This window comes from Triturus cristatus, chromosome 7, assembly GCF_964204655.1.
Source record: "Triturus cristatus chromosome 7, aTriCri1.1, whole genome shotgun sequence".
NCBI classification, from domain to species: domain Eukaryota; kingdom Metazoa; phylum Chordata; class Amphibia; order Caudata; family Salamandridae; genus Triturus; species Triturus cristatus.
Genome location: NC_140590.1, coordinates 422,040,937 through 422,056,921, shown reverse-complemented (window position 1 = coordinate 422,056,921; position 15,985 = coordinate 422,040,937). Strand labels below are relative to the sequence as shown.

Sequence of the window (15,985 nt, the reverse complement as noted above, 5' to 3'; positions counted from 1 at the left end):
TTTTCACTGGTTGCACTGTGAGGCAATTTTTTAATAGTAAGTGAGCCCAGTATCCACTTGTCTTATGTGTACTTGATATCAATCACACAGAGCCTAATATGTAAATGTTGACCTTAAGTAGAATTGTGTGCCTCATCAGGTCAAAATTACAAGGATTTTCTGGCGTTTCTATTTAAGTGTGTTCATTAATTCCATGTGCCCATTAGTTCTGAAAGATATTTTATTAGAGATATGCAGTCTTTGAAAGTGGTTACAAAAATGTGAAGATGATCTTCACAGTATGTAAAATCACCACCTCTTCTCGGGTAAGTACACAGAAAAACACATTCTTATTTGAGGGTAGGTAGATCTTAAAGTGTGTTAAATCACCACCTGAGCTTGGGTAAGTACATCGACAAACACGTATGCATCTTGCGGGCGTTTTCAGATTGTTTTGTGTACCTCAAGGGATAAAATGAATGCTTCAATCTCTCAGTGTGTTCAATTGTACCTTCAGCTTTGGATGTTCATATGTACTAACGTATGAGAACAGAGAAGAGAGGGATTTAGGAATAATATCAAGCTAAATTATTTTCCCTACTGACATGCACTGAAATGGAGGGTTTCACACGCGGAAAAGCTGAAATATAGCCATTTTAAAACTTAAATCTGGAGCATTGGCAAGTATGCATGTTTGTACTCACTATCAGTGCACATATCCATTCTCTATTGAGACATTGAGGATATAAGTCACTAGGCGATGGAGTGAATTGGGCTGGGTGGCAAAGACTTACAATGCAGTAGTGCATGGGTGCTGCTGTCAGCGTAACAGGGTACAGTGGTTTTAGGCTAAGGGATATGAGGGACAAACTAGCCAACCTGTGCGGTATGACACATTTTCTTTACTTGCATTAGGATCTATCACACCCTTGCTGTGGTACTGCAAGTGTCCAGTTGTCAGCCAGCCAGCAACTCAGCTGAAGTTCTATTAAACTAAAACACTAGTATCCCTGCCTGTCAGTGCCTGCAGTGTTATTAGTCTGTGATAATAGCTATCACTGTGCCCTTTTCTCTCTTACCCCAGTCATTCCTTCTTCCTTTTTGCTATTTTGACAAACTTTACCATAGTTTGGAAATTCAGGTGAATATTGAATAGGTGCAGATTTTCAAGATTTAAAATTTTGGCAGAAAATTAAAAAGTGTCCAAAACGAATTATGCAATAAATTAGCACCTTCTGCAGAAAAGATGTGGGCCTCAGACTTGGCCCAACCCTCCTTATGACCCATCAATCATCACTACAGACTGCAGTGCACCATAATGTATATAAATTGTGTGACCAATCTATCATATCTCCAACATATTAAGAACCTGTGATTTACTAATTTGATTGCACTGCAAACCACAAAACCATAACAGCATATATAATACATTACATCACCAAATAAACCTGCAGCAAATAAAAAATCTCATAGAATCCCAGAACACAACATAGCATAAGGCACAAGTGACCAGTTTAAATCCCCAGGTACCCAAACATACCTCAGTACCTAAAGCACCTTCATTAACTACTTAGTTGCATACACCATATCAAATCCACCAGAGCACATAACCTGTGGGACCCTAACAAAATCTACAATTGCTATAGGTGCTTGAACACATTACGTGAATGCAAGTCATCAATCATTTCAAAACACCACAGTGCACCACAGCTCACAAAGTATAGGTAGTATATAAAAAAACACATTGGCACCACAATATACCACAGCACAAACACCTCACCTACAGCACACTATGTGTACTCTAAACACGCCAATCCACTAGTGCATATGAAGAAGATAAAACTCAAGAGACATAAAAAACATCCATCCAAACATATAAAACAATAGCCCCAGTTCACCACAGAACATTAGGGACCAATGACATATTATATTTGCCACAAGACTTCTCATAACAGCCCGTTACACCAAAGCACAAAAGCATATGTGGTCCACCAAACATGTCACAAAACCTTAATACAGCACAGCATATATAATACACACAGCCCATGAAATATCCTGAAACGCTCCAGTACACCAAAGAACATTAAAAAAAAAATCCTAAGGACAATTTGCCCTCAAACACCAACATCTTCCTTTACCTTGGTATTCTCAGCTCAGCGCTAGAGTACCCATTTCCTGGGTATTTGAGCACTTTAAGAATATCCAAATCAATAACACATGCTATTTGTATAAAATACCACAAATCCACCAAAGCACTTACAAAACAAGCATTTGCATAGCCAATAGGTCTCACCTTTGGGACCATATAAGTATTTAGTTATGCAGCACAATATCCTTGGTGCAACAACATTAACTGTTGTATGGTTAAATACGTATAAGGTCCCAAAGGCGAGACCTATTGGCTATGCCAATGCTTGTTTGTTTGTGTCTCTGGTGCCTCATGTTTTGAGTGCTACCAGGTCAGTTTACATTCAGTAGTAGGCAGTTGCAGTACTATGTCTTGTCAGTGTATATTCAGGTTTGGCATCAACATTTAGCACTGAGGAGGTAGACTCAGTTTCTAAGGCTGACAACAAGGAAGGAAGGGTGGGAAGGAATGGTCATGACCAATAAGCGAGCCAGCTTCTCAGCACCTCACAGTCACTGCATAGGAATCGGGAGAGGGCATCTACTGGCTTAGAGACTTGGAGATGGCACATGACTCTCACTTCAGATGCTTTCTATTTCTTTCATTTCAGGGCCATTTCAACCCTTTATGATTCAGGCGACTGGGTAAAGAACCTGGAGAAAGTGAATGCTGAATTCTTTGACAGAATATCTGTTCTATCATTGGATCTTTCCCAAGCCCTGGAGGAGCTCCTGCAGGCAGCAGACGATGAGAATTTCTCATTGACACATGTGTGGGAAGTAGCCTTTGTAAACATTGCTTTAAAAAAAGTAAGTCTGGAAGGATGCAAATGTTGTTATTGATTTGTTACAATTAGGCCAGAGGATTTGAAACTGTCTTCTGAGCTGTATTCAGTATTTTATTATTATTTGGCGATGACCTTGATTTTTACACATGTGAGAAAATATTGACTTCATACTTTCCGAAACAACAGTTTTTCCACAATGAGGGGACAATGAAACTCTCAGGGATTAATGCCTATTGGACACCCGTCTGGGCAAACCATTGGGATGTGCATCAGAAGGCATTCCGTGATCACAGTGGCACCTGGACGAGAGGTGTTAATCAATGCTTCTGACAAAGTTTTGCTAGTAATATGCTTGCTCGAGTATGAGCCAGTGTGGAAGGAAATGAGTGCAGAATTTCCAGGGTTCACTAACTCACGTAAATGCAAAGAGCAGCTAAGGGGAAGAGTTACAAATGACACATTACTCACAAAGACAAGTATGAGATGAGAGGAGACAGGACGAAGTCAAAGACTGTGTAAGGGATCCTGAGTGCTGCAATATTTAGGATAAAAGTAGCCAAATGTAGGGCTCCAGTGATCCTATTCTGCAACAACACTGAGTCTACCTATTAAAAAAAACACAGACATTGTTCAAAATATGGAGCTGCCATAGATAGCTGCTGAGTTATAAGGCGAATATTTCCTTACATGCACATTGTAGTGCAAGCACTGATTTGGGTGCCTTACACATGACGTACACCATGGGTGCAACGGGTGTATACTGTTTTAATTTCAAAAGCATGGAGGGAAACTGGATAGGTATACTGTACATGTGTACTATTTGTGTAGGCTCAATGAACGCCAACACCACTCAAACATGCTAAATTCCTCCAAAACAGTGAAGTTGACAAGTGGTTGCATGCAATGTGCAACAACTTCAGTCCTACAGTTCCATCTTCTGTTCTCTTGCATTCTGGAAATTGCAGTTTCAAACATCTTAGCCTATAAAATGCTGTTGGAAACAGCCAAGCGTGACTGCCAGCATCAAGCATGATCTGCGCACCTAGACTGAAGAACGGGAACCTTTGTTCTCCATGGCTTTTAATCCTTTTTAGGTCTCGCCTAGGCAGCGCATGCGCTGTTTATTCGAAAGATGCTGTATACATTATAGTGGGGGAAGCTCCGCCCACATTCCACCTATCTTTTTAATTGGCAAAATTCCTAAATGCCACATTCTGATTGGTGTTTGGCAAGTTAGTCCCGCCTCCTGACCGCCATGTTGTCATTTTTGTCCCTCCATGGCTATCAGTCCCTAAACTTTCAAAACTCTTTTGTTCCCCTGCCTCCCGCCGTTCCCTTCTGCAGTCCGTAACTTCTCGTATCACCACCCCCTCCCCCTCCCCCGACCCCTCCCGTTCATGCCTTCTTCGAGGGCTGCACTTCCATTTATAATGCAATAAGTCTTGTGTAAATATGAGGCCTATTGCATTTATAAATGCTTGTTTTGTCCTGGGATTGGCTGGCTCTATACAAACTCTATTTTGCCTGACCTGTCCAGACGGCTATTTTACGCATGCATCGACTCTCTTTTACAAGTGTGGCACTTCCTGTTTAACACCGTAGGTGAGGAAATGGTGCCTAACCTGCACCTTCTATTATGGACATTTCCGTGAATCCGGTGCCAGGCTCTCTGTTACAGAAAAGAACAAGGGGACCCGTTCTGGTAGCCTAGGGACCTCGGGTAATAACTTATTTTAAAGAACAAAGGTCCTTGGCATAAGAGGAGATAGTTTAAATGTTTCAACATAGACTACAATGAGCACTATGGAGGTTCTTCCAATGTCCAGCCGGACAGAGGAATATTTATTCAAGTAAGATAACAGGATGGACAAAATACAAGGCACAACAGAGATGGCGAACGGCACAGTCCTGTACCGAGCGTTTGAAAAGAAGGTATAGGGAGTATAGACACAAGAAGGAAACAGCAGGCAAAAAAGGGGGGAAGAGCAAAAGGCGGCTTACATTTACATAATAATACTGTGTAAGCTCAAACCAACAAACAACGCACTCATTTTGTCACAATGGTTGAATAGTGGTGTTTGCTACAAAGGTCGACGTTTCGATCCCTAGCTCTCAATACTATGGGATCATCATCAGGACTAGAAAATGAACTGTTGCCTGATAGATAGTGTCAAGGAGCCTGGGAAGCAGCTCGGAGTGGACCTGGGAAAGCTCGGTGGGTGCCAGGAGCAGCTCAATGGGTGCCTGGAGCTCGTCGGCAGTAAGCGAAAGCCCCACGAGGGCGTCTGGATGCTTGATCGTAGTCCACAGTTGGTCGTATTGTGGGACAGTGGGCGACGGATGAACCAAGCATTCAGGAGGGCTGGAGCTTGTAGATACAAACAGGGCGATAGCCTATCACGCCGAACGGAAAAGCAGATCCTTGCTTCCTCCGGCCGCCAGCTACTCATCGAGAGCTCCGGTCCCGCGCTGTCTGGCAGCCCTATCCGCTGCATATACTCTCTACCTCTGGCCATTGAACACTCGGTTCTGGCCCCTTGCGCCCTGTTTGTATCTACAAGCTCCAGCCCTCCTGAACGCTTGGTTCATCCGTCGCCCACTGTCCCACAATACGACCAACTGTGGACTACGATCAAGCATCCAGACGCCCTCGTGGGGCTTTCGCTTACTGCCGACGAGCTCCAGGCACCCATTGAGCTGCTCCTGGCACCCACCGAGCTTTCCCAGGTCCACTCCGAGCTGCTTCCCAGGCTCCTTGACACTATCTATCAGGCAACAGTTCATTTTCTAGTCCTGATGATGATCCCATAGTATTGAGAGCTAGGGATCGAAACGTCGACCTTTGTAGCAAACACCACTATTCAACCATTGTGACAAAATGAGTGCGTTGTTTGTTGGTTTGAGCTTACACAGTATTATTATGTAAATGTAAGCCGCCTTTTGCTCTTCCCCCCTTTTTTGCCTGCTGTTTCCTTCTTGTGTCTATACTCCCTATACCTTCTTTTCAAACGCTCGGTACAGGACTGTGCCGTTCGCCATCTCTGTTGTGCCTTGTATTTTGTCCATCCTGTTATCTTACTTGAATAAATATTCCTCTGTCCGGCTGGACATTGGAAGAACCTCCATAGTGCTCATTGTAGTCTATGTTGAAACATTTAAACTATCTCCTCTTATGCCAAGGACCTTTGTTCTTTAAAATAGGGCTCTCTGTTACAGTCACGGTGAGTGTGGCTGGCTGGCTGTGCACTCTCTGTTCATTTGTGGCGGGTGTACCTACTGTACCCTTTATGCTGACCTAGCAGCCCCGGATGCTCCACCTGTTCCAAGCCGCCGTCACCTGCCTGTGCACTTCATGCTCGGGAGGCTGTTGTTGGTGGCAGGCTGCATTGGCAGCCAAAAGCAAGGAGCCGGCACCGAGGTCTGGCAGGTTGAGCTGCCTGCACGAGCACAATAGGGGACTCCCAGCCCCAGACAATGCGGGTTTTCCTGACACTTGCTCGGTGGGCTTCACTTCCAATGGGCTTCCCCTGCCATATGGGTGTTCTTTTCCAGGTTTTCGAGGTCGCTCTTCCCAGGACGTTTATGTTGTCTCTGTTATTGCACTGAGTCAGGGTGATATTGTAACACCTAAGGTAACAATGTTACTGGTTGCCCTTTGGCAGGCATAACCTTTCATTAGTACTGTGCCGCTGATCTGCAGTGTGGTGTTTCTTGGTCCCAGATATTCATCTACAGTCCCAATTGCGCGTAGCGTTGGAGCCACCATGGGCAAGCCAGACAAGTCCCAGCCAAAGACTACCTTCGAACAGCGCAAGTCGAAACGCCATGAGAAGACGGCAGAGTCCACGATGGCCGGCTCAGATAACTCCACTGAAGATCCGGTGAGTGACATTAAGCACATTATAGCATCTATGCAGCGTGGTCTGACAGCCATAGACGCCAAGATAGACACGCTCGCCTATAGGATAGATTGAATGACAGAAAGAGAAGATAAACATGCAGACCGCCTGGATATGGCGGAACGCCGTATCACTGAAGCCAAGGATGCCCAGACTGACACCATCGCTGCCCAGCGATAAGTTGAGAAGGCACTGGCTGCGCTGCAGGATAGGGCTGAGGATTTGGAGGTGCGGTCGAGGCGGTGCAATCTCCACATTTTGGGCCTTCCTGAATCCACAGCTACCCTGGAACTCTTCGTGGAGCAGCTCCTTAAAACACTGCTTGGGGCTGAAACCTTCTCTGCCATGTTTCTGGTGGAGAGGGAGCACCGATCGCTTGGCCCCAGACCCCAGCCGGGCGCTCCCCCACGGACCATTATCGCTAAGCTTCTCAACTACCGCAACAGGAATGCGGCACTGCGTAAGGCGAGAGAACTAGGTACTCTGCGGTACGAGGGTTCCTCACTCTCTCTTCCCTGACTTTACCATCAAGGTTCAGGAGGCTCGAAAGCAGTTTGCCCCCCTTAAACGCAAACTGCGTGATCATCACATCGAGTATGCCATGCTATACCCCGCAAGGCTGAAGGTTCTCTTCGATGGCAAACCCAGAGTTTTCCCTGATCCACAGTCCCTGCAGAAAGCTCTGAGGGCCTGGGATGTAGCTGGCAAGCTTAAGACAGACCATGGTGCAGCTGCGAGAGGTGCGGCCTCGTCGCATGACCTCAACGATAATGACTGACTGCTAAGGAACTGAGTCCATGCTGTTTCTTCATTCGTGTTAACTATCCAGTTTAATGTCATTTATAACCTTTTTCTTGCTTTGTTCTCTCTTGCGCAGTGGGGGTGGAGGTGTTGTTTTTTTTCCTACTATTGGACGATGTTTGTCTGTTGGAGCTCCGCTTCTGTTTCTCTTGCCACAGAGGCAGTGGGGTCTCTTCTTATGTTGAAGCTGTTGGCTGCTTGCAGCTATGTGTTTCTTTTTTATGCCTATTCATAACTGCTACCTATTGCTATATTGTTGGCCTATGGCCCCCTTCGCAGTGCATCCTCACCGTTTGAGGCCTTCTATTTGCGTACGATGAAAAATGGATCTCAGAGCCTGTTGCTCGAGATTGTTGGGTAACATCCGTCCCTAAGCGTTACCCATTGCTGTTCATTGGGGTTGATGTTGGTGGTCTTTATTTTATTTTCTTTTGTGTATATTGGTTTGGGTACCTTTTTGGGAGGGTTGTGGGGCTCTCTTGCTTGGTTGGGGTCTGCAAGGCATGGGCGGGCGGTGGCAACGTGTTTTTCTGAATGTCTTTGGTATTTTCTTTTTGCAGGTTGTATGTGCAGGTTATAATATCTCGCACCGGGAGGTGGGTCAACCATTTCTAGCTGTTAATGGCACTGCCAATTGCTTATTTTAATTGTTAATTGCTGGTCCAAATGCCTAATCGAAAGAGTTTGAAACTCTTGACGTGGAATGTTATGGGTCTTAATGACCATTGAAAAGTGCAAAAAATTCTAGCTTATCTGAAAAGAAAGGAGGTTGACATTGCTCTTTTGCAGGAGACGCACCTCCACCCCGGCTGCAGCCTACTAACAAGTGGCCGTCTGTTGGGGGTGTTTCATGCAGCTGGTTTTACTTCACATTCTAGGGGAGTTCTAACCTGGATTAATCCTCGTGCGAAGCTCGGGATGGACCGCAGCGAGGCGGATCCGTTTGGCAGATACACCATCACTCGCTGCTATAATTCGTCAACGAATTTATTGGTAGTTAATTCCTACGGCCCGAACTATGACGATCCACAGTTTTATCATACTCACTTCCGGGCTATACATTCTCATGCCCCTTCTTCTATATTTTGGGGTGGGGACTTTAATTGTGTATTGGACCCCTGTGTATTGGTGGCCTTCTTCGGCTGCTGCTAGGGCGATGGCTGATGTGTCTCTACTGCTGCAGGTGGTTGATGTGTGGAGGGCTTGTTCGGGGGACAGGGGTGGATGCACACACTACTTCACTCCACATGACGTACACACATGTATTGACTACTGGCGCATCTCGCACTCTTTATTGTCTACAGTGCAGAATTGTGAAGTGTTGGTGCGGACGCTCTCGGACCACTCGCCTATCCTTCTGACTCTATTGGTTCCTCCGCGCGGGCCGCCCCCTTTCCTGTGGAGGTTCCCCCCCTATTCATTGCTAGATGCTGCCTTTAAGGCGGAGCTTGGTGCTGTCATTTCGGAGTTCTTCGAGTTAAACGTCGGCTCAGTCTGGGAATCTTTTAAGGTTTACATTAGAGGGATAACTATCAGCAAACATGCGGGGGCTCTCTGTTCCATCCGTGGCAGGATGGCGCTGTTGGAAACCCAGATCGCCGCTTTAGAGGACGAACTGTCTCCGTGGTCCTCTCCTCGACTGCAGGACCTCCTTCAATCCACGATATCTGAGTTTGACGAAGAGGCAGATGCCGAGGTTAAGCACATCGGAAAATATGCTACAGCACGTGTTTATGGGGAAGTGGATCGGCCGGGTTCGGTCCTGGTGGCCATGGTGAGGTGTAGGGTGAGATCCGGTTGTGTTCCTGTATTGTCTTCAGATTCCGGCACCACTGAGTTGGATCCGGTGGCTGTCGCCGATCAGTTCCGCCATTACTATCAGGAGCTCTATAGCTCTAAGGTCACCACTAGCGATGCGGACATTACGCATTATCTAGAATATATTGAACTTCCTTGGTTACAAAACTGGCATAGGGAGTTTCTTATGTGCCCTATAGAGCTGCAGGAAATCCGACTGGCGTTGAACTCTATGAGGGAAGGCAGTGCGCCTGGACCAGACGGACTCACAGTCGCGGTTTATAAAGCCTTTAGCGATCTATTGACTCCCCATTTGGCTACGCTGTTTCAAGACATCAGCGCCGCCGGGATTATGCCAAACTGGCAAACTGATACTGGCAAACCGTCTCTCCCCTCTATTGCCTCAGTTAATTGGGCCTGAACAGGCCGGTTTTATTCCAGGCCGTACGCTTTCGCGGAATCTTCTTACGGTGTTCGGCGCCTTACAACACACATGCTCGGAGGTCCCTGCAGTGGCGGTCTTCTAGACGCCGAAAAGGCGTTCGACTCTATCGAGTGGCCGTTCCTCTATGCAGTACTGCGGCGTGTGGGGGTCGGTGATGTTTTTCTACAATTGGTTGGAGTCCTTTATAATAAGCCATGAGCTTGAGTTTGCGTGGGGGATGCAGTGTCGGACCCAATTAATATCTCTAGAAGGACCAGACAGGGATGTCCCCTTTCCCCGCTCCTATATGCGCTGGCGACCGAACCTCTGTTGAGAGGCCTTGAGAGAATATCACAGTCATAGGGGCCTTCACTTTCCTGATTACAATTTAATCGTGTCTGCCTATGCGGATGTCATATTCCTATACATTAAAAATCCGGAAGTTCATCTCCCTCCGGTCATTCGTGAGGTGTTGCGCTATGCAGTGCTTAATTTGTGCCGGTGCTTAGCACCGGCACTTAATTTCAGGGCCGGGTCTACACGAGTCTGCATGACTGGACTACACGTTTTACATAGTGTTAGCTTACTGACTCGGCGCAGAGTGCTGTTGTAACTTCTTGGTCTCTCCTGTGTCCCGGTGAGTACTTCGGTCTGCCTTTGATCTTGTTCCCCGGGCAAACTATGGAGGTTTCTCAAAGAATTAGGCATGCCACTTAATCTTTTAGACATTTTAATTAGACTCCACACATCTAAAGCAGCACAGGTCAGATGGGGCGAGAACAACCAAATTACGGACACCTTCCCTGTGGACTGTGGTGTGAGACAGGGATGTGTCCTTGCCCCTACTCTTTGTATTCTTTTTATTAATGACATTATAAAGTGGCTAGATAGGGACGGGTGTGACGCTCCGAAGGTGGGCAGCCGAAGAGTTCCAGCCCTCCTCTTCGCTGACGACACTCTTTTAATTGCAAAATCTCCCCAAGGTCTCCAGCAGCTTTTAAATGATTTTATTCTGTTTTGCGAGGAACGAGGCCTGGTGTTAAATGAAACTAAAACAAAATACATGAATTTTAGGAAGGGTAAGGACAAACAAAACCAAAGAAAGGTCCTCGTTGGCAGTAGCAAGCTAGAGCATGTGGAATTGTTTGATTATCTGGGCATTCGTTTAACTTCCACATTGAGGTGGGATCAACACATTGATAAGGTAAAGTTGCAACTTATCCTTCAAACCGCAAATCTGGCACATATATGCAGAAATACTTTTACAAGGCAGTTAGCGCCAGCATTGGAAATTTATAATATGAAAATCTTGGGGGGTGCACTTTATGGATCAGAACTTTGGGGCTCTGGTACAACTGCTCCCTTGTCATTTGTTGAAAATCGTGTTCTTAGATCTTTGACTAATCTTTCAGTAAGCACGCCTCTAGTCCCCCTTTATTTTGACTTGGCACACAGACAGTTGGCCCATAAAATTAGTTATAAGCCCTTGATGTTTTGGCACAGACTGTGGACTGTGGAGGATTTGCGCCCATACCGGGAGCTACTTTGTGAGCTTATGAAATTTCCTATTATTAAATCTGTCCTCTGGTTTAGAGCTCTGAGGGCTCTCCTAGAGAGGCTTGGAATGATTGGGTATTGGTTTGACCCAGGAAGTATGGTTACCATCTCGAGAGCTGTGCTGAAGGAACGGTATTGGGAATCAACATCCCTACAAATTGCACTTGACGCCAAGGGTAGCTTGACCACCAATTTTTTTAATTTTAAATGTGTACCTCGCTTTGAAGATTCATTGGATGAAATTGTCCCTCCCTTGGCTCGGAAGTTGTTTTTTCAGTTCAGCTATAAAACACTCCCACTTAAAACGTTTTGCAAAAACTGGAGGTCAGACTCTGAGAATAACAATCAATGTCCTGCTTGTAATCCTAGTGCTGAATCTATTATTCATCTCCTATTTTTCTGCCCGATATATAAATTGCTGAGGGCCAAGTGGATTTTTCCACTTTGTAAAATTGTTGGCTCCTGCCATTATCTGGCGGTGCTTAGATTGCTAAGCACGGACACAAGCAGCCTTGTGGTTTTTGGTTTATCTAGAGACTGGCATGCCTTGTGGCTGAAAAGGACCAAATGCTTGATGTGATGGTCATTGTTGTGAACTGGATTAACTTTTATGCATTTTGGTATGGTAGTTACTTATGATTACCAAATTGACTCACATGATTTTTTGCTTGACCTTCTTGTTCCCATCGACTGTACTGATCGTTATTCCTATCTCTGTAACTTATTCTTATTATTATATTGAATCATACCATATTGTCTATTTTATATCTGTTTTTAAAATGTCCTCTTTTACCATGCTGTGTCTACTTTTTTGACTTTGTGGTCTAAATAAAGTAATCTTTGACTTGCTTTGTTGTGACTTGTGAGCCGGAGACTGTATTGAGCAAAGAGTACTGCATAACTTCAGAGCATCATTGTGAGAAGTTGGCCTGGCATATGCTGGTCACTAGTTATAGTGGCCACCTTGCACCAGTCCAATTTGACTCTTATGGTAGATAGGTTTAAGACAACCTTTTAAAGAAAGCTATCCTAGTGGTAGCTGTGGAGAACAGCCTTCAGGCTAAGTCTCAGAGGAATGTAAAGCAGCTTGTTTTACCTTAGAATCTCTTGAATTACCAAATGAAAGGACACCACACAGGTATATATATCAAATATATATGTATTTATTGCTAGACACACTCTACGAATCTCTTTATGAGATTAGAAACCAGATACACATTCAAAATTCAACGTTTCTTAATAAGTTAAGCGCAAATATGGCTGGAGCCCTAGGGGCGTACCAGACCATATATTAGAAAAATGGTATAATAATGTCGACTTGCAAAATGACAAGGTCTAGGGCCTGGGGAATCTCTGGGGCTTCACTACTGCAGTGTTAGCAGGTAAGTAACAGGCCCACGGGAGACGCGTGCAGTGTGTGAACACAGCCGCGTGTTCCCTTTTGATTATAATGGTGCAAGTCGCGGTTTGATTTTTAAAGTTTTAGGGTACTTTGAGGAAGTCTACAAGCAAGCCACTTACAAGGTAAGTAACTCGAGGGCCAACACACACTAGGGCACCGGAGTGCATGAGTTACCTCACCTAGGGAAGCTGGGTGCATAGGTGGTGTCTTTTTGTGTCGGGTCGCGTCGCTGTTTTCTATGGAGACCAAAGAAGACTTGCTGCTTGCGTCGACTGAAGAAGTGTCCTGTGGAATCCAAGGGTGGATTCAAGATGCAGAAGACCTGAAAATTGAAGCGACAGTGTTCAAAGTCACTTGCCAGTGACCGGTGGCCAGGAAGATGGATGACCACAGATGTCAGGTGATTTCAGGTCATCGATGGTGTTTTGACTCTTCGCTCATGAGGTCCAGGAGAGATCGACGATGACTAGCAGCTGGATTCAGAGTGTCCCACAAAGTCTGCAGTTGACTGAGGTGTCGGCAACTGGATTGGAGCCAACAAGCCTTGGCAACTGCAAGTCTCGTGTAGAGTGAAGAAAGTCGATGGTGCAGACCAGCAAGATCTGAGGGACTCACCCAGTGAGGGTAAGTAAGGGCAGGCCTGGATAAAACAGGAGAGCTCTTTGAGTTGATAAGAAAGTCTTCGGGGGACCCACAAGCCAATGGGCAAGGGATCACAAAGATGCTTCTTCAGGAAATGCTTCACAGGAGCACACGGTTACTCAGGATGGGGTAGGCCTCTGGTTTTCACTGCAAATCCTGCTGGAGACTTGGGTCACAAATGGTCCAATGCACAAGTTCGTAGAGCGTTGTGAAGGGGTTGCACTTGACAATAGTGCATGGTCCCCAGGTATTGCTGTTCCTCGTCACTCGTGGGGTCCACTCGCCACAGCTCTGCTGGGATCTCACAATGGCCATCGAGAAGTCAGGGAATCCACTTCTGGGGCTGTAGAGACTTCGAGCTCTGGCGGGAGTGGGAAAGTTTGCGACTCTTGATTAAGGTTTCTGGTGCCTGCCAAGCAGGGGAGTCACTCCTTGACTCCAAGGGAGCTTCTTCTGTCTTCCAAAGGTAGTGGAACGTCAAAGGGCCAGGATTCTTCTTTGTTGAGCGTCGTCCAGGGCTATCTGTTTTGCAATGGCAAAGTTTGCTATCTTATAGTAAAGACAGGGGAGAGACTAGCTCTATGACCACTCCTCTGGGAGGGTCAGGGTAGGGGGTGGTTACACCCACTTCCCTTTGTCCAGTTTTGCACCAGAGCAGGGACAGGTAGCCCATGAACCAGTTTGAGCTGGCATATGCACAGAGGAGCCTACTGCTCCCCCAGTGTAGGACTTCAAAGCACTCTAGGAGTGCACCCACCCAGCTCCAATACACTAAATCCTGTCTGGAAGGTGGTGACACCTCCCTGTGACAGGATGCCTTTTGTTGGGCTTCCTCCATTGCGAGTTTCGGTCAGCAGCAGGAGCGCAGCCCAGTGTCTGTGCTGGTGGCATCCATTTTGTGATGCCAGGGCTCTATAGGATTTCTGTCGTTTTACATGTCGTCCCCTCTAGAAGGGTGGGATCATGCTCCCACATCATGGACTGATGTGGGGGTATGATTCCAAGTTGTTTGACACCAAACACGACATGTTTTGATGCAGTCATTCCAAAGTTAGCATTTTAATGCACTTAAGAGTTTATGGCTTAACCGCATCCACAAACAGCCATAGAGAATAGACTCTGGTAGCTGCAGAGGGGCCCTGCTCATGCAGAGGCACCCCCTCACATTGTAAACCGAGCACCCTGCCCTCAGGATTGATAGGGCCTGCCATAGGGGTGGCTGATAGGTTTACATGTGTGTGTATGGTGAGATATAGAAACCTATATCTCAGTGAGGAGTGCTAACACTGCCTCCCACAGGCTGCAGTAGCAGGCCTGTGGTGTCAGACTGAGAATGCTTCCCTGGGGTGGCATAATACATGCTGCAGCCCCTGGTAGGCCTGTGAAGTGCCTATGCCCTAGGTACCTAAGGTACAATATACTAGGGGCTCATAAGGTACCACAGTATCCAATCACTAGTGCATCTAATATGCACACCAAGTCGTTTAGAGAGAACAGAGAGACTGGGGCCCTGATTAGCAGGGACCCAGACAGACTATAGCCAGAAACCAGTGTATACATCAGAAAAAAAGAGGGGCAACATAAGTGCAGATCCTACTCTCCTACAATCATCATCAATCATAGATGTATGATGGCGTCACGGCGGCCGTTAGTTCAGTGTTGCTGCCGGTGGTGGGCGGGAGTCAGACCAAGAGTCAGACACTGATTGGGCTGGACCTAGGCTGGATTTGGTTGTGCACGCTGCGTGCAGATGTTTTTCCAATTGCCACGCCCGGCACGACCACGTTGAGGGCAGGCTGCAGTGTGCAGCAGTAGCAACAGGCGGTGAGGCCAGTAGTTAATAAAGGCAGTGGCAGTGCCCCGCAGCCGCGGCCGACCACGAGCGTATTCGTAAGTACTAGTATGTAGTACGCACGCCATAGGCAGCAGTCATCATGCCAAGCATCCATTTTTTTTGATTTAGCGCCGTGTTGGCTCCGGCTCCATCATCAAGATTCGATGACGCACTGGGCCTGGCTGGCCTGCTGTTGCCCCGTCCCACGGTAGTACGGTAACGGTACACTTAATAGCAGTACTGTTTAATAGTATACTTTTATCAGAACGGGCCAGAACCGGCTGGCCAGGGTTAAGTTGTTAAAGAAGCCTTGAACTATTCAGGGCCAGCCGGCAGCCGGCCGGGTTGCGGGTTTGAAGTTAAAGGCCCTGCCCGGCCCCTGCCTAGTTTGAATGTATGATTCATATCCTCCCTCAGTGCTTACATTAACAGGGGCTCCGCTTTTACTGAATAATGCCATGAATAGCAGTATGTTGAGTAGGGCAGGGAGCGCGGCGCACGCAGATTTTTTTCTGAATGCCATGCCCGGCTGGCACACCCTGCCGCACCCCACCAGCCATCATCAGCCCCACGACGTTGAGGTTGAGAGCAGGGCAGGCAGCAGCAGCACACCAGGCAGGCCTACCTAACTATATAATCTGGTCAGTCAGTGTAATAAATAAGGCAGTGCCCCGGCTGCCCGGCCCACCACGAGAAGTAATATTATACTAACTAAGCAGGTCACTCCATGCCCAT

At 46.6% G+C, this 15,985-nt stretch overlaps 1 protein-coding gene across 1 annotated transcript in view; it reads left to right on the top strand.

Moving 5' to 3' along the window:
• The window catches only part of LOC146809852 (cytosolic phospholipase A2 gamma-like), a 680,097-nt gene that overhangs the window by 259,621 nt on the left and 404,491 nt on the right, over window positions 1–15,985 (top strand). The window contains exon 6 of the mRNA XM_085616716.1: window positions 2,718–2,916. Within this exon, the coding sequence (XP_085472842.1) occupies window positions 2,718–2,916 (199 nt within the window). The remainder of the gene's footprint in view (window positions 1–2,717; window positions 2,917–15,985) is intronic.